The 26,863-nt window shown below is 43.8% G+C and overlaps 1 protein-coding gene across 1 annotated transcript; it reads left to right on the top strand.

Annotated features, from left to right (window-relative positions):
• The first annotated feature begins 124 nt into the window (after positions 1-124).
• SARC_07829 (hypothetical protein) lies at positions 125-26,863 on the top strand. The gene is made up of 32 exons (XM_014298215.1): positions 125-728; positions 1,963-2,069; positions 2,757-2,868; positions 4,112-4,219; positions 5,022-5,135; positions 5,900-6,100; positions 7,208-7,306; positions 7,719-7,850; positions 8,498-8,620; positions 9,185-9,355; positions 10,372-10,473; positions 11,285-11,403; positions 12,157-12,270; positions 13,204-13,366; positions 13,573-13,699; positions 14,595-14,719; positions 15,392-15,536; positions 16,057-16,250; positions 16,641-16,784; positions 17,424-17,548; positions 17,692-17,854; positions 18,486-18,794; positions 18,902-19,114; positions 19,726-20,064; positions 20,455-20,523; positions 21,285-21,344; positions 21,707-21,895; positions 23,553-23,665; positions 24,466-24,541; positions 24,910-25,078; positions 25,525-25,595; positions 26,302-26,863. Exons 1-32 carry the CDS (start codon positions 684-686, stop codon positions 26,353-26,355), a joined length of 4,395 nt encoding a protein of 1,464 aa, XP_014153690.1. The 5' UTR covers positions 125-683; the 3' UTR covers positions 26,356-26,863.

Genomic DNA, 26,863 nt, shown 5'->3' with positions numbered 1-26,863 from the left:
AATTATATCTATATTTATTATTGATTTCTTCATTCATGTGGATATCTCTGGAGATATATATTTATATATATGTGTAGTTGTGTGCATCGTATAGTGAATGTGTATACCATATTATATATATCCATACGTATAGTGAATGTGTATACCATATTATATATATCCATACGTATAGTGAATGTGTATACCACATTATATATATCCATACTGAATGTGTATATCACATATAGTTCCGGTTTTACTACATAGGGGCTTATGTCTAGTCCGTACATACTCCGTCACGCATTGATTCACATGTATGTCTAAATTGCGGTTCCTTTACTGGCGTTTGCTTCCAAAGATATTTATCTGTGGCATATTGCTTCTGATTGAACTCCACTTTCAACCAACAATCCCTTACTACAGGATAGGTCTTATAGGCAATTACGAGGAAGATACACTTCTACTTTTGTACTTCCTTCTCGTTGTTACAGCTATAGAGGTATCCAAGACTGCATTCCTTATTTCTGCCAAGGTGTGTCTTGGTAGGTAATTATTGCAGTTCGTATCATACGTGTATCAGCACACACCACGTTCGCATACTACATTATATCTATAGAAGTACAATACCACCACACGCGTGCAACCACACGCGCTAGTCACGCTCATATACCCTTCCAGTAATATTCAAAAAACCTTCCAACAAGATGGCTGACTGGGACTATGGAGAAGATGACATCATGGATCACGGCGTAAGTGTAATATATATATATATATATATATTTATATATATATGCGATATGGTGTTCTTGTTGATTTCTGCAGGTGTGTGGTATGATCGTGAACCGGGAAGTTTTTCATGCTCAATATTTCTAGAACATCAAATTCTTCAAATATTTTGGTGTGAGCAAATGCGTTACAAATTGACGATTGGAAAAGTATATTGCACAGCTATATACGCTCGAAACTTTGAATGGCCCGTGAATCATTTATTTGATCCCACAGGGACAGCTTAAAGCACAAGCCTCGCGACGCTGAGGTCGAATGGCCCGTGAAGTCATATTTAGACCCACAGGTATAGCTTAAAGTACAAGCCTCGCGATGCTATATATATATATATATATAATATACTATATATATAGTGTCGCGAGGCTTGTTCCTTTAAGCTATCCCTGGTATATATATATATATGTTTGTGTGTGTGTATGTATGTACGTATGCATGTAAGTACGTATGCATTTATGTATATATGTATTTATGTATGTATAAATAGTATATATATATATATATATATATGTATATATATATGTATGTATGTATGTATACATGTATATATGTATATTTTTATTTTTATTATATTTATATATATATACACGTTTGCACGCTCACTGATTGGACGAATACGAGCTTCAGTTGTTGTGGCGCTGTTTGCAAAGTCTTCCCTGGTTGCGAGTGTATGCTGCCAGGTCTGATAGATACTTTGCACGTGGTGGTGCTTTAGGTGTTTGCTCTAGTCTGCTATACAGGCGCACGCACAACATACAGTATACCATTGCCGCTGATGTTTTAGGACGGTTGAAAACACATCTTGTTACATTAAGTACCATTCATTATAGTCTTAGCGGATGGGGTGCATACACCATGCAGCCGTGTCAGCCCATTATCATACCCCGTACTCTAACGCCCACTCGGGCACAGCATTACTCGACACGTTTCATATTGCAAGCTTGCAAACGGGATGGACATCGCAATTTAGTTTTCATGCCTTACCACCCACTTCATAGCCCCTGCCAATCACCAAGTATAATTGGCTTCTGGAGCGTGTAGTTATCGTTCAATAGACCTGGCTCACACTTTTTAATACTGCCGATTTACGAACTGGCATGTTCAACCAAGGTCGTATATTGCCCACCACAACAGGAAGTGAGTAAATCTATCAATAGCTATGTCTGTCTAGCTCACTGTTGCTCCTGTTTCCCATTTTAGGTCTTGGCGCCATTGAACACGGTCAAAAAAGCTCCGCGGCCAGCAGGAAAGAAGACTATCGAAGAAACATACCAGAAGAAGACGCAGCTGGAGCATATACTTCTGAGGTGAGTACTTGGAGTGGGTATGATGTGGCATATACTTCTGAGGTGAGTGCTTGGAGTGGGCGTGATGTGGCATATACTGCCGAGGTGAGTACTTGGAGTGGGTATAATGTGGCATATACTTCTGAGGTGAGTACTTGGAGTGGGTATGATGTGGTGCATTGGTTAGTCCGCCCTCCTATGGTGGCATATGGTGGCAGAGGACTTGTATGTATGCTATCTGTACTATTATATGTAGGTTCTTAACGTTACTGTCAGAAAATCTTCTCTATCGAGTTAATTTGTCCACATACAAATGGCTGCATTTCACGTTCTCGTTGTGAATACATACACCCAATTGGATTAGGCCGAGTGAATTGGTCACAGCTGTGGTGTATGTGATCGTCCACAGTAATGCGACACACCTTGAATAGTGTCGTTTGGGCATGTTGGACTGACCGTCTCTCGTGACAGGCCAATGTCAATGCTTCTTCTTGGGCTGAGGAATGGCAATCACTCACAATCGATGTCAGTGCTAACGTTTTTGTCCTTCATATCGAGAAGAAAAGGTTTTATGCTCCTTCATATCGAGAAGAAAAGGTTTTATGCTCCTTCATATCGAGAAGAAAAGATTTTATGCTCCTTCATATCGAGAAGAAAAGGTTTTATGCATATCAGGACAATATCTGAATTGACATATGTTTCCAACAGACCCGACTCGTACATTGGGTCGACGGAGGCATCGACTGAGCAGATGTGGGTGTACGACCAGGGCACAGGCATGGTCTTTCGCAAGGTCACCTACGTCCCCGGGCTTTTTAAGGTAAGCATGTACATGCATACGTATACACATATCACTCACTCACACACATATATATATATCTATATATATATATATGTGTGTGTGTATGTATATGTATATATATAATGTATGTATATATATATAATGTCTGTGTCTGTGTGTGTTGTGTGTGTGTCTGTGTGTTAATTGTAGCATGGTTGTGTAGAGTGCGAGGTGTTTCTAGTGCAGCTGCAGCAATCTCGATCCTTGCCAACGGCTATTACGCGAGTTGGTATATTATTCGCAAGTCAGGACAATATTCACACCCAGACATAGCAGGAGAGAGGGGTGGTAGTCTGTTGCGGTAGTGTCGAATGGATGTCATATCCCAGATCCCATGGAGTGAGACATGATATTTTTGAATTCTGTCATGAATCCGAGTACTCGCAAGTACCACGCCAGCTATTCACGCCCGCACTCATGGCCCCCACAAAGATCAATCCTTTGATACGTTCACAGATACATGGACACGCTACTAGTACCATGCCAGCTATTCACGCCCCCCACAAGGATCAATCCACTGATACGTTCACAGATACATGGACACGCACGAATTCTTTCACAGTTCTAGTTCTCCGATGGGATTGCTATCACAGCCCAAAGTATTCGGCTGCCTGTCGTGTCGAGAGGCGCACATGTGAAACCCTATACGAAGCCAAGTGGCTAGCACAGATGCTCTCGCTTCTATGCGCTTATATAGCTGTATATACACAGCTCTTATACTACCGCAGAGCCCTATACGGAGCCAAGTGGCTAGCACAGATGCTCTCGCTTATATAGCTGTATATACACAGCTCTTATAATCCCGCAGATTTCCGATGATTTTGCAGTGAACACGACACAGACCAGTGTCTCTATAGCTTCTCATATGTGTGTGTCTATAGCTTCTCATATGTGTGTGTCTATAGCTGCGCATATGTGTGTGTCTATAGCTTATCATATGTGTGCGTCTATAGCTGCTCATATGTGTGTGTCTATAGCTTCTCATATGTGTGTGTTTATAGCTTCTCATATGTGCGTGTCTATAGCTTCTCATATGTGTGTGTCTATAGCTTCTCATATGTGTGTGTCTATAGCTTCTCATATATGTGTGTCTATAGCTTCTCATATGTGTGCCTATAGCTTCTCATTTGTGTGTGTCTATAACTTCTCATATGTGTGTGTCTATAGCTTCTCATATGTGTGTTTCTATAGCTTCTCATATGTGTGCGTCGTTGTCTTGCAGATTTTCGACGAGATTCTCGTGAATGCGGCGGATAACAGACAGCGCGACAAGAACATGAACACCATGAAGATCGACGTGGATGTGGAAAACAACTCCGTCAAGATATGGGTACGTGCACGCGACTCGAGTTTGTGCCTGTGCATAGTTCCCATACATGCACATTTGGCTATGGATAAGCATCTTAAATAGCTTTATCCACGTATTGATTTGGGACATGGATTCTTATATCCACAAACGCTCGCATGGCCCCCATGTTCTGGTGCTATAGCGTGGACATCGATTTGAGTTTAGGGTTTTAAACCCCTTAAACCCTAAATCGGACATTGCTCCTCCCATTAGTTTCAGCCGCCAATTGTGAGGTCTCAATAGGATGGCTTCATTATTGGTCGGTGCCTTGTTTGTTGCTTTGTACTGTCGACGGTTGCATGGTGGTTGGAGGGATATTTTGGGTTTGGTTGTATGTCGTGACAAGAGCTGATATATGTGTATGTGCCACAAATGTCTATTCATATAAATATGTATAGCATATATTATCCATATATCTATGTATAGCGTATATCTATATATATAACTATGTAAAACGTATATATATCCATATAATTATGTATTGCGTATATCTATCCATATAACTATGTATAGCGTATATCTATCCATACAACTATGTATAGCGTATATCTATTCTTGACCATGTACAACGTAGGAATATATACTATCCTTCTCTTCTATCGAAGTCTTTTGCGAACTCTGCTCTCTCGACTGTCGTCTGGGTGAAATCGTGATGTGACGTGTCTTTGTTCACATATAGCCCATGCCCCATACATTTCCTAACCTTTATGTATGAATAAACCATTGACACAGAACTTCTACGCTTGTGTCTGAAATCTCGACTTCTTGCTCAATCTATTTATAGAACAACGGCGCGGGCATTCCTATCGAGATGCACAAGGACGAAAACGTCTACGTGCCAGAGCTGATCTTCGGACACTTGCTAACATCCTCTAACTACAATGACACGGAGAAGAAGGTATGGCACGCACACGCATGAATGCATATGTTACTGACTCACACGTGTATGAATACAAATGGTACTGACTCACGTGTATAGATACAAATGCTCGTACAAGTTCCGAACTGTGGCGTAGTCATCCGTTTTGCCCACCTGTCTGAACACTTATGAATTGGTTATGAGGTTCGTTAGTCGCTGCGTCGGTGGGATGGTATTCTCGGGCGTGCACGTGGTGCTTGGCTTCAGGATATGTGTGTGCACTTGCGTACGTCATTTGGCATTGAGCTGTGGAGAAAACGAGTGTATATGTAAAACCTATCGAACTTTCAGTAACTATGTGAAACCTATCGAACTTTCAGTAAATATGCAAAATTTAACGAACGTTGAGTGTATACGTAAAACTCAATAAAACTTTGTGTATCAACAAACATATATATGTAAAACTTAATAAATATTGACTGTATGTGTAAAGCCTAATAAACGAGTATATCTGTAAAACCTAATGAACTTTGCAAGGATGTGAGAAATTTTCCGAAGCTTGATATGCACATTTAATTGTACATGTTCACAAATAAGCATGTTGGTACATATTTACACAAGCAAATACACCTGATGACGAATGTCGATGATGTTAGATGCATAAAAGGCAACTCAGATCCAAGTTGAAGTACATGTCTATGCCACAATCCGGCCGACACAGCCACTCTTCGCATGCACGCAGATACACACACACTGTCGACTACACCCACGTGTGGCTTATCGCACACCGTTCCATTGTGCAGGTCACTGGTGGTCGCAACGGATACGGTGCCAAACTGTGCAACATCTTCAGTGAGGAGTTCACCATAGAAACCGCCAGCAAGGCCACCGGAGAGAAGTACACCCAATCCTTCACGCGCAACATGAGCAACATTGGCAAGGCGAAGATCCGCACACCCGCGGCCGGCATTAAGGAGGACTATACATGCATCACCTTCAAACCTGTATGTTGTGTACATCTACACATGTGTGTTCTATATTGATATAGGTGGCTGTGTTTAACTATATGCCCGTAGTTTGGTGTGGATGTTGGTGTAGCGGTGAACATACGTCGTTTGAGAACGATGGAACAGTGCGGTGACGTGGTCCGTTTATTTCGCGCGAAGGATACGAAAGTGGTGCAGCAGAATCCTTGCCCTGTTCTGAGGAGAAAGGTCTGCGAACGCCAGAAATATGCCTTTGTTAAGGCGAGATCGACGTTGAGCCAAAAAGAAACTGGTGCGGAATAGATTTTGGCCTTTTCCGTCTTGGTAATAGTCGTTTTCTGCGTCATCGCCACCTTCTTCGCCTGGAAATAGCGTCTTTTCAGTCACTCTCACGGGCTTGGTTAACCTCCTTGTCAGAAGAGGAAAGATTTATGTACCGTTTTATTTGTGGTATGTTTTAGGGATGGGAATCCTGGTTTCTCTGTGAATGGAAGCTTGCTGTGGGAATCTGATGGAGTGTTGTATACTGGGTTGTCGGTGGATTATAATTCATTCTTCAACATCTAAAGGGCTTATTAGAAATGCGCCGTGTCTCTCGTTGTTGGTGCGAATACTGTTCAATACGATGTCCATCCTAAGTGCCAAACGGTTTATGTGTGTTTGGTATCTGGACAACGGTTAGCAGAAGATGACCGTCATATACTATTGGAAGCTACGTGAGGAGTCTATATCCTCTCGCCGTTCAGTATCGCATATTGCACGTGCACCCTTGTTTGGGGTAGTAATTGCAAAGATGCAGCAACGTATATTTAAGTATGCATAGAGTACTTAGGTTAGTTGGTGTCTAGTATGATCCATGATATGTATAAATCCTCGTACAAGTATCTCGTATATACCCCCCCCCCCCCCCAAAAAAAAAAAGACAGAAAAGGAAAAAAGAATGTCGTTTTATAGCCCCCCACGAGCCGTGAATTGGAGTTTGTGGTTCTTCTTGCCTTAGCACTAATCAGGATCATCTTTTGCACTATCACTGTCCCTGTCACCAACTATCTACATATTTTTCCTTAATATCTGCTACTGGTTAAACCTACCGTTCTCGCCCACTGTAACCCAATTGAATATCAGGATCTGGGCCGTTTTGGCATGCAGCACCTGGACGTGGATGTGGTTGCACTGTTCACCAAACGAGCCTACGATATGGCGGGATGTCTGCCAGGCGTCAAGGTATGAGTGTATGGGAACAGTATAGGTCTAACGGAAACCCAGGTCAGCCCAGTACGTCTGGTGGCATAGATGCCCTGAGGTGCGCATGTGCATGTGGGTGAGTACGGTAGGTATATTTCCGCTGGTGTGTGTGTCTCTATACCTCTCTGTGCGCGGATGAAGGCCACGCATCGAACCACTACTCTATGAGCGAACCGAGTAGGTGTTATTAATAGTCTGTACGTTGTGGGTTTGATGATGAGCCGGATATCAAATCATGATGTGTCGTCTGCATGCTGTGTGTTTAATTTTTAACATACAAGTATCTAAATATGTTTTAGGGTTTTTCTTAAAACTCATACAAGTCTCTTAATATCGGTGTGATCCAACCCACTCATTAATCACTGACCACCACACATTGTCATCGCTCCAGGTGATCTATAATGGCAGCAAGTTGCCGTGCAAGAGTTTCAAGGAGTATGTGAAGATGTACATTGAGAACAACCGCACCGAGGAAGGGCTACCCCTGCCATTGGTGCATGAGATAGTCAACAATCGGTGGGAGGTATGTTTGTGTAGAGGGTCGTTGGGAGTTTATGTATGTATGTATGTATATATATATATATATGGTGCCTGAGATAGTCAACAACCGGTGGGAGGTATGTTTGTGTGGAGGGTCGTTGGGAGTTTATATATATATATATATCTATTTATTTATATATATATAGGGGCGAGGTATGAATATGTTTGCGTAACCATGTGCGTCTTTGGGATCTACGTGATTGTGTGTGTGTTGATGTGACATTAAATATATATATGTGTATGTGTTTGGGCGATGGGGGGTGTGTGTGGGGGGCGGTGTATTAATATGTATACATACGGGTATTTGTGTACAATCAAATGTATATCTTCGTGTCTATGCATTTGTTTTGTGATTGGGGTTGCCTGTCTTTGATTTCTCACTTCCACGCCTGCTGGTGGCGGACATCTATGAGCACCTCACATGTTTGTGACGCTATTGATGGCACATTGGGCTGAAACACCCATGACCATCATGGAGATTAATCCTGAGAAAAATACGACAAACTGTTATAAAACACGTATGCTACTGGGAGTGGATATGTATAGTATACGACACCACACAACGCTGCGCCAAGCACATGTCCTGTGAGCCTTCCAATTCTCTAAGCGCCTGGGTCTCTACATCTGTAGGTGCTAGTGACAACAAGTGAGGGTCAGTTCCAGCAGATGAGTTTTGTCAACAGCATTTGCACCTCAAAGGGTGGGCAACACGTCAACCATGTCACAGACCAGCTCACCACCAAGATTATCGAGGTGAGCACGCGATCAGAAACCTGTCCCTATATATATAAAGTATATATGTATATATATATAAAGTACACACATATATATACATATATCAGATCACATAGACGTCGAGCGCAAATGTGATTTGTAGTCCACTAACACGTCACTAGTTGAATCGAACTTATTACACGTCGTTTACAAACACGCTTGCAATGTATGCATTCTGCTTAGGCAACCGGTTTCGCAGTGCATGAGTGTGCCATTGTGTGGATATGGATACTGGAGTGCACTTATAAAGGTATAGTGGTAAAGTTTAAAACGTGTTTCCGCAGCTTTACGTTGGCCAAAACACGTATACGGCATGTATCTTTGTGTCTATAGTTACGAATGTACACGTACATATACTGACAGCTTCTATATATACAGCTGATGCACCCTTGCTCGGGGAGTGTATTTCCTCAGGGCTCTCTCAGTATCATATGAACTTAAACTGTGATCTTGCCCCATAAGCGGTACACAGGGTATTCCAACGCAGACACTTCATACAGTTGTTTATAACCTGGTCCATCATATACTGTGATCGCCATTCAGGTGGTGAAGAAGAAGAACAAGGCTGCCCCGGTGAAGCCCTTCCAGATCAAAAACCATCTGTGGGTGTTTGTGAATGCGCTGATTGAGAACCCCAGCTTTGACTCACAAACGAAAGAGAACATGACGCTGCGCAAGAGCATGTTTGGCTCAGAGTGCACACTCAGTGACAAGGTGAGTGATAGGTCATACGCAGTGAATGGGTGTATGATAGGACTGTACACATGCATGGTCAATGAGAATGCTATGGTTGACTCTGAATGTACACTGAGTGATAAGGTGAATTGTAGTCCATTTTGCGATTGGCGTTAGGATAAGACGGTTGTAGAGGTGTGAATCACACAATTTATGTTGGCATTAAATAAGTAAGAGTCTGGATATTATCCAATCGTATCGACTTGTGTTGGTCTTAAATAAGACGACTATTCAGTGCCATCCAATCATATCAATTTATGTTGGCCTTAAATAAGAAGACTATTCAGTACCATCCAATCATATCAATTTATGTTCTTAAATACGAAGACTATACGATATCATCCAATCATATCAATTTATGTTGGGTTTATATAAAAAGACCATTCAGTATTTCCCAATCATATCAATTTATGTTGGCCTTGAATAAAGGCTATTCGATATCATCCAATCCTATCGATAGATGTTCAAATGCCGCTGGCAGTATATGGTCCGTGGTGGGTTTGCGGCTGCCAGACCAGCTGCATATATGAGTGAGAGTACCGTAGCGTCTCTGCGGCGTAGGGTTTATTTATCCCCTAAACCCTGGCATTGGGTCGATGGGGCTTGTTGTATTCAATCGAGACGTCAGTATCTTGAGACGCTCGTGCTTTTGTATGTATGCTCGACTTTTTGTGAACAATGTGCTGCCTGGTGCATGAACTGTGTTGCATATATAAAACATATATCAATGTGTATAGATTTTTATCAACATCGATATGTATTTTTGTACTTCTCTTTATGTCATTACATGCATTCCGCCACAGCTATTCAATTGGTCCTGCCACCTCAGTTTGTGAAGAAAGTGCTGAGCATGGATGTCGCCGAAGGGATTTTGTTGTACATAGACATCGACATGTGTACAAATGTAGTATATATATATATATATATTATATATATATGTGTGTGTGTAATTAGATACATTTCACCAAAACTAATGCTTGGTCCTACCATCACAGTTTGTGAAGAATGTGCTGAGCACGGGTGTGGTGGAGAAGATTCTGTCGTGGGCTAAGTTCAAGCAAGAGTCTGCCATGGCCAAATCCTGCTCCGGTGCCAAGGTATCTAATTCAATCCCTCCATCACAATAAGGTAATACAGGGATATGAGAATCGCTTACTCCCTGATTTGTATATCGTAGACCCGCTGGTAATGATTTTATATTGACATGTGAAGCTTAGATAGATATGCGAGTGAACTCCTGTAGAGACTAGTATGAGGTGTGCCGCAGAGTACCTCCAATGATTGTGAAGCTGTAGGTGGTCGCGTGCGTTTAGGCGTGGTATGATCTTATTGATAAATCATACTGACACTATATGGCTTATTTGAATTATATGGCTTATAATAATTATATGGCTGATATGAATTATATGGCTGATATGAATTATATGCCTGATATGAATTATATGGCTTATATGGCTTATGTCTTGTATGAATTGTGCGCTCGTGAAGGGATGTAGGGCATCTGTAGTGGTGTCGCCCATTGAGCACAGCCAATGGCAGTGATTCATTTCTCTGTATGCTGGCAGTTTGCTGTAGCTTTTAATGGATATGAGAGAGATAAGAGTTGTCTACGTCTTGTGTACGGCCTATCGGAGTGATTCGTTTCTCTGTACGCTGTCAGTTTACTGTATCTTTTGATGGATATGTGTGAGATAAAAGCTGTCTACGTCTTGTGTACGGCCAATCCCCGCTCTATAAACCGTTTTTTTTATTCTCTGAGCTGTGACTTTGTAACCTCTGCTTCGTGTAGTTGCGAACATCACTGTCCTCCCCACTGTTCTCGCACGTTCGATTGGTTCAAAACCAACGCCTCAAACCCATTGGTTCAAAACTAAAGCCTCCAGCCCCTAATAAATATTTAAACTTTAGAGATCGCGTCTGACGGGCGTGCCCAAACTGGATGATGCCAACATGGCTGGTACTCGCCAGAGCGCAAAGGCGACCCTCATTCTGACTGAGGGTGACTCAGCCAAAGCACTGGCCGTGAGGTAAGGGGTGTATATATACATACATTTTTTTTTAAACGCACACACACAAACACACATAATATATGTATATATTATATGTATGTGTGTGTCTGTTTATGTGTTCGTGTGTATGTATGTATATATGATTTGTTTAGTGTATTTAGATCGATTTTCTGTCTGTGCGGTTAATTTACTTGGAGGGAGAGAAACGTAAGTTTTTCTTCCTATCGGTGAGGTGTGTTGTTGCAAATGTGTATAATAAAAATTTGTGTTTGTCGATGTGAAATCGTTTAGATACATGCATCTCGTGATCACAGTATCGTACCAACATATTATACCTACTGTACCACCTAAAACCCTTAATTTAGGATTTAGGGTTACTAAAACCCTAAACCCTTATTTGCAAATGTTCTACTGAAAAATTTACCATCCGCGTTTAAAATTTCTTATCTTTGTTTAAGTTCTGTCGGATACTTGTACCCAATCTTTTCGTACGGATGATATCGCAAACTCTTCAAACCTCAACCACATAATAGAGTTCTGATCTCTCAAACAGCTCATAAATAACACATATTTTATGTGTAATATGCATATCTTCGTTGAACAGTATCATGACCTTATCACGCATAACATATATTATATATATATAATATGTATATATATATTATATATATGTGTGTGTGTGTGTACCCGTATACGTACGTTTTCGATGTATATGTACGTAAATACATGATACCAATTGATCCCTTCTACGACGTTTTGTACTGCACACAGTGGCCTGAGTGTAGTGGGAAGAGACTACTATGGCGTGTTCCCCCTGCGAGGAAAACTACTGAATGTGCGCGAAGCCTCCATGAAACAGATCATGGATAACGCCGAAGTGCAGAGGTATCTCTCTCGTTCTTATCCGCCTGTTAGTCTGTTTGTCTTGCCATCTGGGTGACCAATTCATATGCCAAGTTGTGGGTGGTTGGTATGATCAGGCAATTCCATACGGTTGTCTGTTGTATTTTCTCGATATGACGTATATAGAAGCTAGTCGGTTGTTTTTGTATATTCTCGATGTAACGTATATAAGAGCTGATCGCGTAAGTGTGTACAGATGATGTCAGGCACCACCCAGCTCGCCATCTCTTAGGTTAAAAACACTTTTCTCCTTCGGTTCGATTCGCCACTTCAACTACATGTGGAAATGCAAGTATATATCTAGTACAGTATCAAATATATAACATACGTATATATAGTATTATTTAGTTTGTCCATGCCTAGTCTGATCCTCCTGGTGTAATTGGGCTCCCACTCTTGCCCGTATCACTTCTACTATCTGCGTGAACCACATCATCATTGTTCTCAGCTCTAATCTCCGGACATGCCAGCTGTGGGAGGGGGAGATTGAGCGCGTGGTTGTTGGGTTTTTGTGGTTGCAACTGTATGTTGTTGTCTGTTCTCCTATTCTGTATAGAGCCACAACCACACACTCATCCTCGCTCTTACCTCTCGTGCACTGTATGTTGTTGTCTGTTCTCCTATTCTGTATAGAGCCATAAGCACACACTCATCCTCGCTCTTACCTCTCGTGCACTGTATGTTGTTGTCTGTTCTTCTATTCTGTATAGAGCCATAACCACACACTCATCCTCGCTCTTACCTCTCGTGCACTGTATGCTGTTGTCTGTTCTCCTATTCTGTATAGAGCCATAACCACACACTCATCCTCGCTCTTACCTCTCGTGCACTGTATGTTGTTGTCTGCTCTTCTATTCTATATAGAGCCATAACCACACACTCATCCTCGCTCTTATCTCTCGTGCCGGCACCCAGTATCGTGAACATCATGGGGCTCAAATACGGCCAAAAGTACGAGAGTACGGCTTCTCTGCGATATGGATCGCTGATGATCATGACCGATCAGGACCACGATGGATCGCACATCAAGGGATTACTCATAAACTTTGTCCACCATTTCTGGCCGTCGCTGCTGAAGGTGCGGCAGTGACTGTGTGTGTGTGTATATAGAACGTGAACATATCCGTATGTGTTGATGTATGCTTGTGTGTGTGGTGCAGGGACATAGCTATGTGAAAGTGTTATATAATCATCCGTGTGTGTGGATGTATGCTCTAAACCCCTATTATACCTCTTAAGCCCCATCCGGACTTACACTACTCGTGTATGTTCTCCTGTTCACAGGTTCCGGGATTTCTGGTTGAGTTTATAACGCCCATTGTGAAGGTGACTAAGGGTGTCAAGACTGAGTCCTTCTACACCATGCCAGAATACACTGCCTGGAAGGAAGCCACTGGAGATTCCGGCAAAGGTGTGCACGACATATGAGTGTAGAGATATATCTATGTAGTAGACTATGCAATTGTGCATGGTTTTGATGTGTGCAAATGACATGCATATACCCTTATACATACACATGCATGCATGCGTATACTTATATGTTATCTATAACACGTGTATATTCTATTATTTATGTTGTTTCTACAGCTTATATGTTATCTATAACACATGTATATTCTATTATTTATGTTGTTTCTACAGCCGGTATGTTATCTATAACCCTTATGTATTCTATAATTTATGTTGTTTCTACGGCTGATATGTTAACAATAACCCATATGTATTCTATAATTTATGTTGTTTCTACAGCTGATATGTTATCTATAACACTTGTATATTCTATAATTTATGTTGTTTCTACGGCTGATATGTTAACAATAACCCATATGTATTCTATAATTTATGTTGTTTCTACAGCTGATATGTTATCTATAACACTTGTATATTCTATAATTTATGTTGTTTCTACAGCTTATGTTATCTATAACACTTGTATATTCTATATTTTATGTTGTTCCTACAGCTGATATGTTATCTATAACACTTGTATATTCTATAATATATGTGTTTTCTATACCTCGTCTGCATTCTATAGCTTGTGTGTCAGCTACATCTGCTTTTAGAGTATGCACACATTAAATTAAACATCTCAAACCTCCTCTCCAACGCACCCCCATCTAAGTCATCTGTATAGCCATCGGCGGCGAAATATCGCTCCGTTCTCAGCCACTCCGAAATAGTACTCGGAACTACCGCCAACGTATTTGTTTAGGGTTTAAGGTTTCAACCCCCATTGCTACCCCGAAATAATCGTATGTACACCGCACTAACACTCTAATGTGTCGGTGGATCCTCTTGTGGGATAGGTTGGAAGATCAAGTACTATAAGGGTTTAGGTACGAGCACTCCGGCCGAGGCCAAGCAGTACTTTGCGGATATGGAACGGCACAACATTGCCTTCGAATGGCTCGACAACCTGGATGACCAGAAGGTGTGTGAAACTGCATCAGATGAATGATATGGGCAGATGGGTTTAGGGTTTTAGGGTCAAACTGGAGTTGTATAAATGGGATGAGAAGAGCTTGGCGCCATGTGTGCAGAAATTATTATAGTAAGGTTATTAGGATTTTAGGGTTTAATGTAGAAGAGGTGACAAGGGACTGCCAGCTTGTATGTGAAAGCATCTCAACAAAAATGTCTTGCCTGTTATGTGTATTAGACGCTACATCGTTTCGTACTCGATTACACTACTAAAGCATTGGGAAAGCGGGGAATCTGCGTGCTATTCTGATCCATGCACATGTACAACCCCACGATCTTCAAACGAACAGCGTGCCTGTGAGCAGATGTGGATCATGCACTCGCGAATTGCGCCTCACTATACAAACACGACGAACCACACATTAATATGAACTATACATCACACTCCATACGTGTGGTATAGATTCAACTGACATTCTCCATCTCCAACGAACAAACATTAATATGAACTATACATAGCACTCCATACGTGTGGTATAGATTTAACTGGCGTTCTCCAACAAACAAACGTTAATATCAGTTATACATCGCACTCCATACTTGTCAGATAGACTCAACTGACATTCTTCAACAAACAAGCATTACTATCAATTTTACATAACACTCCATACTTGTGCTTCAGATTCAACTGGCATTCTCGAAGAAACAAACGGACGATCGCAAAGATTGGCTCATGCGCCATCGCCCGGGCACATTCATTGACCAGACTCAGGAAACAATCCGATACGCCGACTTCATCGATAAGGAATTGATCTTGTTCTCTATGGGTAGGTTATCAAAACCTCTATTCATGCTGTGTGTTTGTAATGTAGGTTCATATCACCTCTATCCATGCTGTGTGTATGTATTGTAGAAAGAATCTTATTATGTTCATATCTCCTCTATTTGGGCTCTTATGTATGTGTTGAAGCGATTACTTTTGTTCTACATGAGTATGTTTGTATAGTCTTCATTTTTGCTCTTCACATGAGTATGTCAATATGCTTTATAGGTGGTTTTAGGGTTATCATCTAAATTTGGGCTCGTATGTATCGGAGGGTTTGATCGTGTTCTCCATGTGGATGTTACAATCCCCCATTTACGCCATTTACGCTCGGAGTGTGTATTCGACCAGCAGACCGTCTGTTCCTAACGAGTTGTTCGGTTACACAGGTGTTCGCGAGTATGTAGAAGTGGCTAGGCTATTGGCAGCTACTGGCACATACACATAAAACAATAACACATTCTTACACCAACGACAGTCCCCTATTAACCCCTGAACCCTAAACCCGCCCTACTACCCCTCAGCTGACAATGCGCGGTCTATCCCGAGTGTGGTCGACGGCTTAAAGCCTGGGCAGCGCAAGATCATGTTCAGTTGCTTCAAGCGCAAACTCAAAGAGGAGATCAAAGTGGCGCAACTGGCGGGCTATGTGTCTGAACACTCGGCCTACCACCACGGCGAGATGAGTCTCACGTCCACCATCATCAACCTGGCGCAGGTGTGTCTCTCTTGTGTGTGTGTGTGCAAGCGTGCGGTTGTGTTTTGAGTGGGCTGTGTCTGGTATTGCATGGTGGAATGGCCGTCAGTCTACCTTGTCGTATGTCTAAGTGGTCAGTTACGAGTGTGTGCTGAGCCGTCGTCATATCCAACCACTCGGCCGATCACCACGGGACAATGAGCCGCACCTTCACCATCCCACATCCATAAACCCCTAAACGTATCTATTCTTATTAATTCTTATCTTTCTTATTAATCCTTACTTGTTCTTATTAATTCTTTTCTATTCTTACTAATTCTTATGGATTCTTATCTTTCTTGTATATTCTTATTGATTCTTATCTATTCCTATTAATTCTTATCTATTCTTATCCACTACTCCGTTGCCAAGGACTTTGTGGGCAGCAACAACATGGGATTGCTTGTGCCTGCAGGACAATTCGGTACACGGTTGCAGGGAGGCAAAGACGCGGCATCGCCACGTTATGTGTTCACCAAACTCAGTCCTCTGGCCAGAAAGGTCTTCCATGTGCAGGTCAGTGGGTTGCAGTTGTTCGTGTACATGCCAGTTGAATGGGTCGTGTTGACCTTGTAGCGTCATGTGATGTGATGTATTAGATGTGCATTGTCACTACACCGTGTGGTGTACACAGCAGATGTCGAACGATATTCCGTTAACCATTCCTCGTGCACGGCAGCTCTACCAAGTCAAGTCAGGTACAGGCTAAAACCCTAAACCCTAAATCCCATAAATGAGACTGGCGCGTCGAGCCAATTCGCTGACTTGTGCGACATGGGCAGTGGACCGCTGTGAATTGTCGTATTAGAATTATTTTCTGAAATTGAATACTATCTACTGCTGGCCGATCAGTTTCACGGCAGCTGTTAACCAATCGGACATGTAGGTATATTGGTAGTACATGTTTATTCGCATACACATATACTACATAAACCTTAGTACACATATACTACAAAATCCTTAATACACATTTACTACATAAACCTTGATACACATATACTACATAAACCTTAATACACATATACTACATAAACCTTAGTACACATATACTACATAAACCTTAATACACATACTACATAATACACATATATCTTAATACACAGAAACTACATAAGTCTTGCTACTAAACACATGCGTGCGCTTGAATCCCCTCAGGACGATGCGCTGATGAAGTACCTGGATGACGATGGACTGACGATTGAGCCTGAGTTCTATGTGCCTGTGATTCCAATGGTCTTAGTCAATGGCAGTGACGGCATTGGCACGGGTTGGAGTACAAGGTATACCATATATAGCCATAGAACACGTATGCTTGTTCTATTGTTAGCATTCCCAATCTCAATCCACGAGACATCATCGCCAACATCCTTCAATTGTCATTCGCCATGATTTCATACCCTGCTACGCCTTATTCTATTTTTAGCATCCCCAATCACAATCCACGAGACATCATCGCCAACATCCGGCGCATGTTGGATGGTGTAGAGCCGACGCAAATGGACCCGTGGTGGCAGGGCTTTGTGGGAGACGTACTGCCGCAAGACCCCAAAAACACCAAGTTCTCAGTACACGGCAAAATCGAGAAGGTAACCGAATATGTGTACATCAGGGCTGTTTTTAGTTTCGTACGCCGGTATATAGGACAATATATATATATATGTGTGTGTGTGTATTGATGACTTGATGGCTTGTACTGTGAACGCAAGAGGGCAAGTTAGATGGACACTGCTCGTCAGGGCATTGTGCAGTTGTGTGGGCCTGTGTCCAGTGTTAAGTTCGTGACGGTAATGCGTGGCGGTTCGTATTGTGGACTACAATAGTATGTTAACATGTTATCGTGTTTACTCTCATAGTGATAGTTTGGTTTGTTGGTGGATTGTAATCTCATTGACTACAATAATAGTATTTTAACATGTCAATGTGTTTACCCTCATAGTGATAGTTTGGTTTGTTGGTGGGTTGTAGTCTCACTGTTCATCGTGTTGATTTGGGAGAACCCACTCGCGTAAGCTTCACGGTGTCGCTCTACTGCACACATTTGTGTTCTAATTGGCACATCCCCGCGCCTTTCAAATGGTTTATAATGCCGCTGTTTTGGTTTATATTGCCGTTGTTTTGGTTTATAATGCCGTTGCTTTGGTTTATATTGCCGTTGTTTTGGTTTATGTGCTCACCCACACCCACTTGCGCATGCCTCTGCTTCCCGCGTGTCTGTAGACGAGTGAGACAACCGTAGAGATCACCGAGCTGCCCGTGCGCACATGGACACAGCCGTATAAGGAATGGCTGGAGACCTGTGTGCAGGGCACCGACAAGAACCCGGCCTTTGTGCGGGACTACACGGAATACCACACAGACTCCACCGTGCACTTTGTGGTGACCATGGATGCGCAAGTGCTGGCGGCGGCTGAGAAGGACACGGGAGGGCTGCTGAAGAAGTTTAAGCTGCTGTCCACTGTGGGAACCTCCAACATGGTGCTGTTTGACGAGCGCGGCGGGATTAAGAAGTACGCCACGCCGCTGGAGGTGAGTCACTCGCTGCCTGTGTGTGTGGCGGTTGTACCCCGATACCTCCCTATCCCCACCTATCCACTATCCCTATCCACTATCCCTACCCACTATCTACGCCACAGATCCTGAAAGACTTCTACGACCTTCGGCTGAACTACTACCACAAGCGAAAGGCCTACCTAGCAGACATGTTGACTGACGACTTCGACAAACTGGACAACAAAGTGCGGTTTATTCGTGCGGTGATCTCTGGCGATGTGAAGGTCAACAACGTGCGCAAGAAAGACATCCTGGCCGATCTCATGGACAAGGGCTACAAGCAATTCTCCAAGAAGGTCAGTGCATGCCATTTCACACGTAAAATAGCACTACTCTCTCACACGTGGGAAGCAACGGCAGTACTATCTGACACGTGATAACACACCCGTGCGTATATGTAAGTGTATGAACTCACACTTGATAGCACACCCGTGCGTGTATGGGTACATATGAGTAGATCCGGCTGATATTTATGCCGTTAAAGTGTGCTTAATGCTTTGTAGACTGGGCTGAATATATATATTATGTATGTATGTATGTATGTATGTATGTATATATATAGTCAATAAATGTAGATATAGCCCATAAATGTAAATATATAGTCCATAAATGTAGATATAGTCAATAAATGTAAGTACTTCACAAGCGCACTCCATTCTATCACACTAACAACTCTTGTCTCTGTTCTCGGGCTCTGCTTCCAAAGACAAGAGTCGCACAATCCATACGTTTCAAAAAATTCTCTATCTCTCTCACTTACTCGCTCGCTCGCATAATCAAACAACACAATCCTGTGTATAGTTGTGGTGAAGTATATACAACACCGTAAGCTAATGCGGAATGGTAATTGTCCGCATGCTCACATACTCTCCCTCTACTCACACTCTCACCCTCCACGCGACGGCAGACCAAAGACTCCGAACCCAGCGAAGACTCAGTCGAGACAGAGGATGGCCCAGACACCAGCGCCGCAAGTGACGGCTACGATTACTTGCTGGGCATGGCGCTATGGTCTCTGACGCAGGAGAAGATCAATGCGCTGGAGAAGGAGCGTGAGGCTAAGGAGACTGAACTGGGTATACTGCTGAGCAAGAACGCGCGGGATCTGTGGGTAGAGGACCTGGGTGCACTTGAGGAGGAGATGGACAGGTACGCTGAGGTGGTCAAGGCACAGGCCGAGAAGGACGCCGGACAGGTCACCAAGCTCAAGAAGCAGCCCAAGAAACGCGCGCCCAAGAAGAAGACGGTGGGTGGCGGTGGTTATTGGAGTGGTGGTTTATGGTGTGGATGTGGCGGTGGTTATTAGAGTGGTGGTTCATGGGGCGGTGTGGATGTGGCGGTGGTTTATGGGATGGAGAGTTGATTTTTCTTACAGTTGGAAGAGACCTCTCTGAGTGCAGAGTGGTACCTTTCTGCATGCATGTGTTGTAGAAGGCCCCATACGCACCTCATCGCCCATGTTTTGTTCATGCTGGTAGTGGGAGAGTGGGTCTGTCGTATGACCATGCTACGCTCAACCACAGTCACAGTGCAGCCCTTCTGTCTGTGTGCTTCATTTGCCCCTGATCACATGCTACAGCCACAGTGCAGCCCTTCTGAATTGTAGCTGATGTGCATGTGGCCTTCTTTGTACCAGATCACACCCAAAGAAGAAGACGACTGGCAACCGAGCAAACCCGCCGCCAGGAAAATGGCTGTCCCAAAGGTGTGACGGCTATCTCGTATGCGTCAAATTTGTGTACAAGTGTACTTGTAGGGTATTAGGGTTTTGCGTCCAATATGTGTACAAGTATACTTATATGATACGTATGAAGGTATTTGAACTCAGATATCTCACATATGCAATCAAGGTGTCTGAATGTAAGTATAAGGCTTTTATGATAACTTAGATATCTCGTATATGTAATCAAGGTGTCTGAATGTAAGTACAAGGCTTATATTATAACTTAGATATCTCGTATATGCAATCAAGGTGTCTGAATGTAAGTACACGGGTTATATGATAACTTAGATATCTCGTATATGTAATCAAGGTGTCTGAATGCAAGTACAAGGCTTATATTATAACTTAGATATCTCACATATGCAATCAAGGTGTCTGAATGTAAGTACAAGGCTTATATTATAAATTAGATATCTCGTATATGCAATCAAGGTATTTGAATGTAAGTACAAGGTTTGTTTGATATATTTGCATGTATGTACAATTGCATGTGCGAAAGTATGCGTCTCTCAAGTAAATATCCTCGCAACAGAAGTGTGAGCTTGCCCGTATTATGTGTATGCTGCCAGCACATCATCGCTGAGTTGACCGGGGCCTTTTGGTCTTCTCCCGCAGCCTTTTGGGACGGAAAAAAAATACCAAGTAGTGCTCGTTGTTTACACATACGCCAAAATATTTTAAATCACCTTCCCCTTTTTTTCCCCACACACGCATACACCACCACCCCCTCTTACTAAACACAGAAAGTCATAAAATCAGAACAAACCAAAGCCACTTTAGAGGATGACCAGCCCCAGGCATCGGTAAGTGGCGCCAACCGGCTGGTGGGCTGCCATCGCTTGCCTGCACATCCGTGCTTACCTTTCCCTTTTGACCCGTTTTCGTTATTGAGTTTCGGTCCGTCAGCAACTCCAATCGATTTTTCGAGGTGTCTCATTTTATGTTCCGTTAACTTGCGGCTCACCTTATGTGTACCAAGACTATTGCGAGAAAAAAAAAGAGAATGAGGGCATAACACACCACGCACTATGCATGACCACGCCTGCCCTCCCTTGCTCTGATATATGTATTCTTTCCTTCCCTTCTCCGTCCATCAATCCCATTTGCTCTCTATTCCTTCTCCTATTGCAATCTCTATCCCTTATCCTCGCCCATCCGATTGCAGGCGATTAAGCCCAAACGCCCCACGGCCAGGAAGACCAAACCAAGGTCCACCATTGTACCCGACAGCAACAGCGACTCAGACAGCGACGGTGGGGTCATGCTCAGCTTATCACAGCGCCTGGCCATGACCAAAGCCCCAAAGAAAGAGCCTGCACCCAGGCAACGGCAGAACAAGACGCCCGTCACGAAGGTGCGGGCGAGTGCAGTGAGTGCGGGGTGTTGACTGTGTGAGGCTGACTGTGTTGAGTGTGGCATGGCTGGATGTCTGTGTCTTTGTGCCTATGTGTGAGTGTGACATATACACACACATGCGTGTGCACAACCCAAAATCCGATACCTCGGTACAACGGACTGACTCGCCATATCTACTCACAAGTGCCCTGATGATCAACTGCCAACAAAGGCACTGCGCACATACGCAATTGGGGATGTGCTGTGTGATCATGTGTGGTGTATGTATTCCACGTCCTTGTTTGTTGTAGCACTAAGTATTTCCTTGCTTGTTGTAGCACTAGGTGTTTCCTTGTTTGTTGTAGCACTAGGTGTTTGCTTGTATGCGATAGCCAGCGTGCCTGTGGCTGTCAGTGGGACTTCACATCTGTGAACAGACGCGTACCTACAACGCAGGTATATACGCACCGTATAGCGAGCCCCGTGACTCTCCTGTGCAGCCTCGGGGAATCTACCTAAAACCCTAAACTCTACACCGCTAATAAGAGTTAAAATGGTAATTCAAAGATTATATTATCTACTGCATGGCTTGTGCTCTGCGATGTGCTGCGGCTGTGCGGTGTTCTAGCCACTCGTACAGAGCGTAAACGTTGCCGTATCTCCTGTGTAGTAGAGAGACACGAGTCAGTTTTAATAGCCTCGTCACATGCACGGTACTGTAGTTTGTTACCCATCGTCTCAGTGTTGGCTGTTGGTACTGACATCCCGCGTGTGCCAGGTAGACGTGTGTGCCTGTACCTGTGTCCTACGGTTGTATGGCCTTGCTAACCCATAGTCACTGCTCCGGCCCAAGAGTTTATACCAGGGCAAGCCAGCCAGCCAGCCAGCCCGTGATCAAATTCACCAGAAAGCGACGGCGCCTCGAACAGGTCCTTTAGCCTACCAAGACTACTCGTATTGGTTGATTGGCACCACTGTGACAACTCAGTATACCTACACACACCACTCACTCCACCCACTTCAACCACTGGAATGTGATGTAGTTAATGTATGAGAGGCTTCTACTCAACACACTACACGATTCCACTTTATGATGACCACGGCGATGCGCTTTCGTGCCCTCGTGTGTCCACCGGAATTGGTTTGGCGCACTCCTTACCCGTATCTCCAGTACCATAGTTAGTACCACAGTTTCCCTTTCTATCCTGTGCCAGGGTTGTACTTTAATGTTCCTTAGTTGCAGTTGCTGATCATTTCTAGTTACTCTATCGTACCGTTTCAAGCGGTTGCAAGTAGTACGGATGCTTCCCGTCGTCTCCCACGGTATCGTATTTACGGATCACGCAAGGGCCACGGCAATTCCATTCCTAAAGAATAGCCTGCCTTCAGTATGACACTCGCAGCATATACACCCCCCTACAACATAGCCGCCATTGTTTAATCATACACCCATACTTCCTAACCCCAACACATGCACCTCCCTACTGCATAGCCGCCATTGTTTTATCTTACACCCATACTTCATAACCCCAACACAACACCATGTATCAAGTCTGGTTGGCCCAATACTGTTAGTGCAGCCACACTCTACCGTGCATGCTAGTACGGATAATCCCCCAACCAGTCGCTCATATCTGATGATACCTCGGCGTGTGTTGCTATGTAATGTTGTACAGAAATACCAAACTGTCATCAGCGACGAAGATTTAGACCTGGACGAAGACGAACACGGCGTCACTGATCTGGCAGACTCTGTGAAACGCTTGTCGGTTGGCAAACCTGGAAAACGGTACGTGGTGTAGGGTTTTAAGGTTCTAGGGTTTAGGGTATAAACCCTAAAGCCTCTGTAGACACTCCACGTTCATACTCAGCGCAGCAGACTATGTACCGTGTGCACAGGTCCTTTAGATAGAGTGCATTCATAGAGCTGTCAATGTGTGCCTCTATCTGTTGCCGTCTTCATTGCATCGACCGGTCCTGTGTTGTTGATTATTACGGCTAGCTGTGATGGGACGATCCATGCCACCTGCACTGTGTTTGTGCTCAAACAAGGACCACCAAGCCTAACCCGGGCGAGTCTAGTGACGGTTGATTCTTCTCACATATTGTATTCGCCCTGTTGACCAACGTGCATAGCAGTCTCTATATAAGTGCGCTCTGTTTCTGTGAATGGGTTGGTGAGTCCCTGTGTAGGGGTATCAGATCTTTGATAACATCAAGCGATGCGAATGGCACCTACGCTACGGTGCTGCATATCTGTGTCGCGCTTTGCTGTACTACACTTGCAATTCATATGTAATTGCAAGTGTTGGTCCTTGTAACCTCGTACCGCCTTCAGCTAAACATACACGATGGTTTGGGGACCGCAGAACTCGTTACACCATGCTCGAAAGCTACTTCTGTGTACACAATACTAACACGCACAGCCGTGAGTGTGAACACACTCAACAGACCCCTGCAATACTGATACTATGTGCGCCGTCAACCATATACACTCATAGTCCCACCCCTCCAAAACGCAACTGAAACTCAACCCGTTCTACACAACCATACAACCCTAAACCTTAAAACGCAACCCGTTCTCTACAGACCGTCGGAACGCGATGTGCCGCGCACGGTGGAGAAGAAGAAGACGGTGCGCACGTACAGCGAGGATTCGGATGAGGTACGTCCACATAGCCCCAACATGTTGCAAATTGTAGCGGACACGAACAGATGACTGGGACATGCATGTGTATGATTAGTAAGCGACGCGTCGAGTGGTGGTAACAATCATTTCTCACGTGTCGCAAATTGCATGCACTGCACGCTATATCCGTTTGTCGCCACAATAAACGTTGCTGGTGACTTCTGTCGATACCGTACAACACAGTACAATTGGGATCACACAGACTACCAGCGTATTAGCACATCTTCCATCTGTATGAACTCGATCCGTCTTCCCACTCATCATCCGCCGCCTTGTACATATCCTCAGAACTATACCTAAACCTCTAAACCCTCGAAACTCAAAACCCTTGTGCATATCCACAGAACTCGGAGGCTGAGTGTGATACAATCCCTAAATCAAAAGCCAAAGCCAAGGCACCTGCCAAGCCACGTGCAAAGGCTGCACCCAAAGCCAAGGCTAAGGCTAAAACAGCCGCTGCCAAGGCCGCTGTGGCCACAGTCCCGGCACTAAGCGACAGCGATGACAACTTAGGTAGGAGTGACAAGTACTTGCATGCATCTGTATTTCGAGTATTTATATATACGTAGATCTGTAATTGCGAGTATATATATATATATACATAAATATGTATTTTTGTATTGTGAGTATTTTTATATACATAGATATGTATCTTTAGGCTGAGAGATGGGTTGAGAAATGCTGAACATGTTTTGGATTAAAACTAAGCAGAGGTTGGTGAACGTGATCTTCATACCACTTGGTGTACGTGGTTGGTGGTGTATATGATTAAGGTACCTGGTTGTGCGAGCAGCATGCCCGCAAGTTTGGCTGCACATGTGTATATGTACTATTCTGAGTCAAGGACGGTGTTGTGCATGTATTTGTACTTTACTGAGCCAGATGTGATGTACTATTCTTAGCCAGCTATGGTGCGCTCGAGACCAACGATTGTTCTATGTCTTATTTTCACATCACAGATTTCGAAATACCCGTTAAACGCGCTCCGACATCTCGCCGGGCTGCTGCCAAAGTGAAGTATAATTACGAGGTAGGTGTTAAGACCACTGCGGGTACGTAGACGGATCCATTATTGTTACGCCGATGGGTATTGTTTAACGTTTTGTACTTATGGTTTGTCTTGGCCACATGCCCCCTGCCAGCTTGGAACCAATTCCACAGTTCATGGTTACGATGCAGACCACTTTTTGTGGAAGCGATTGTTAGTACGCGTTCAAAGCGTGTAGTCTTCCTATGGCATACAAGACATCTTAAATGATGACGGATGTTAACTTACAACCACTTACATGCAGCTAGCAGCCCCTCACAACACGCACATTGCGTGTGTATATCTGTGAAGGGTCTCTACTGTGTCTGCTGTGTATCATCGCTTCGGACTGAATCTTTTTGTTGGTTTGTTTTTTGTCTCTAATTTTTTATATGTTGTGGTGTACCTGGCATATGTCTCTTGCAGTTTAATGCGCGACGAATACGTATACCTAGCAAGAGCAGGCATTTGCTTATGTGTTTGTAATGTGAGAGTACAAGCACATTTGCGGCAGAGTACGACGTAGCGAAGGAGAATCGCGAACGTGACACCCTCCCTGTGACAGTCATGCTTTGCCGAACCCTATTCCCGGTTGCATTAGTCACCACCACCGTTATTTACAGAAGCTGTGTTGTGTGTCGTGTTGTGTGTCCTGTGGGTCCCTGCAGCAACACACTCTCATCTCCTCACCCACACTCCCCATGCACAGAGCGACCCTTCGTCAGAGGGCGATGACTCGGATGGCTCCGAGTTCGAGTTATAGTGCGCTTTGTTAAGCCACCAAGCCATTGTATAGAGTCCGGGAGATGAGGAGCCCTACAAGCAACCGCTGGTGTTGGCTTGACGTGCGTGCGTGCAGTATGGATCTACGCCATAATGTGGGCGCTTGGACACACCAGCCTCGTCCTCTGTTCCATATTTTGTATCGCGGATGGCGTTCAATAGCGTCTCACGGCACTGACAAGATCGACTTAATGCGGACGAGGTCTTTAACCCTACAATCTGTCACTAAAACAGAGAACGCCCACATAGAGCAGCGGATGTTCGAGGACCCGGGCTCAGCTGAAAATAAAAGTGCCAGCTCGATACGTAAATCATAGCTAGGCCAACTCAAGCCTGTGGTGCAATCACGTATCAGCTCTATAAATTATAAATTGCTGCATAGGCCTTCAATATATTGAAAAAGACGGTTCATAATGGAAAACAGCAACAGCTCCAATACAGGCTATTCTGACAAGTAGCCATCGTAAACAATAAACAGAAAGCGCCAA

This window comes from Sphaeroforma arctica (assembly GCF_001186125.1).
Source record: "Sphaeroforma arctica JP610 unplaced genomic scaffold supercont1.649, whole genome shotgun sequence".
In the NCBI taxonomy this organism is placed as follows: Eukaryota; class Ichthyosporea; order Ichthyophonida; genus Sphaeroforma; species Sphaeroforma arctica.
This window is presented reverse-complemented; position numbering and strand designations above follow the sequence as displayed.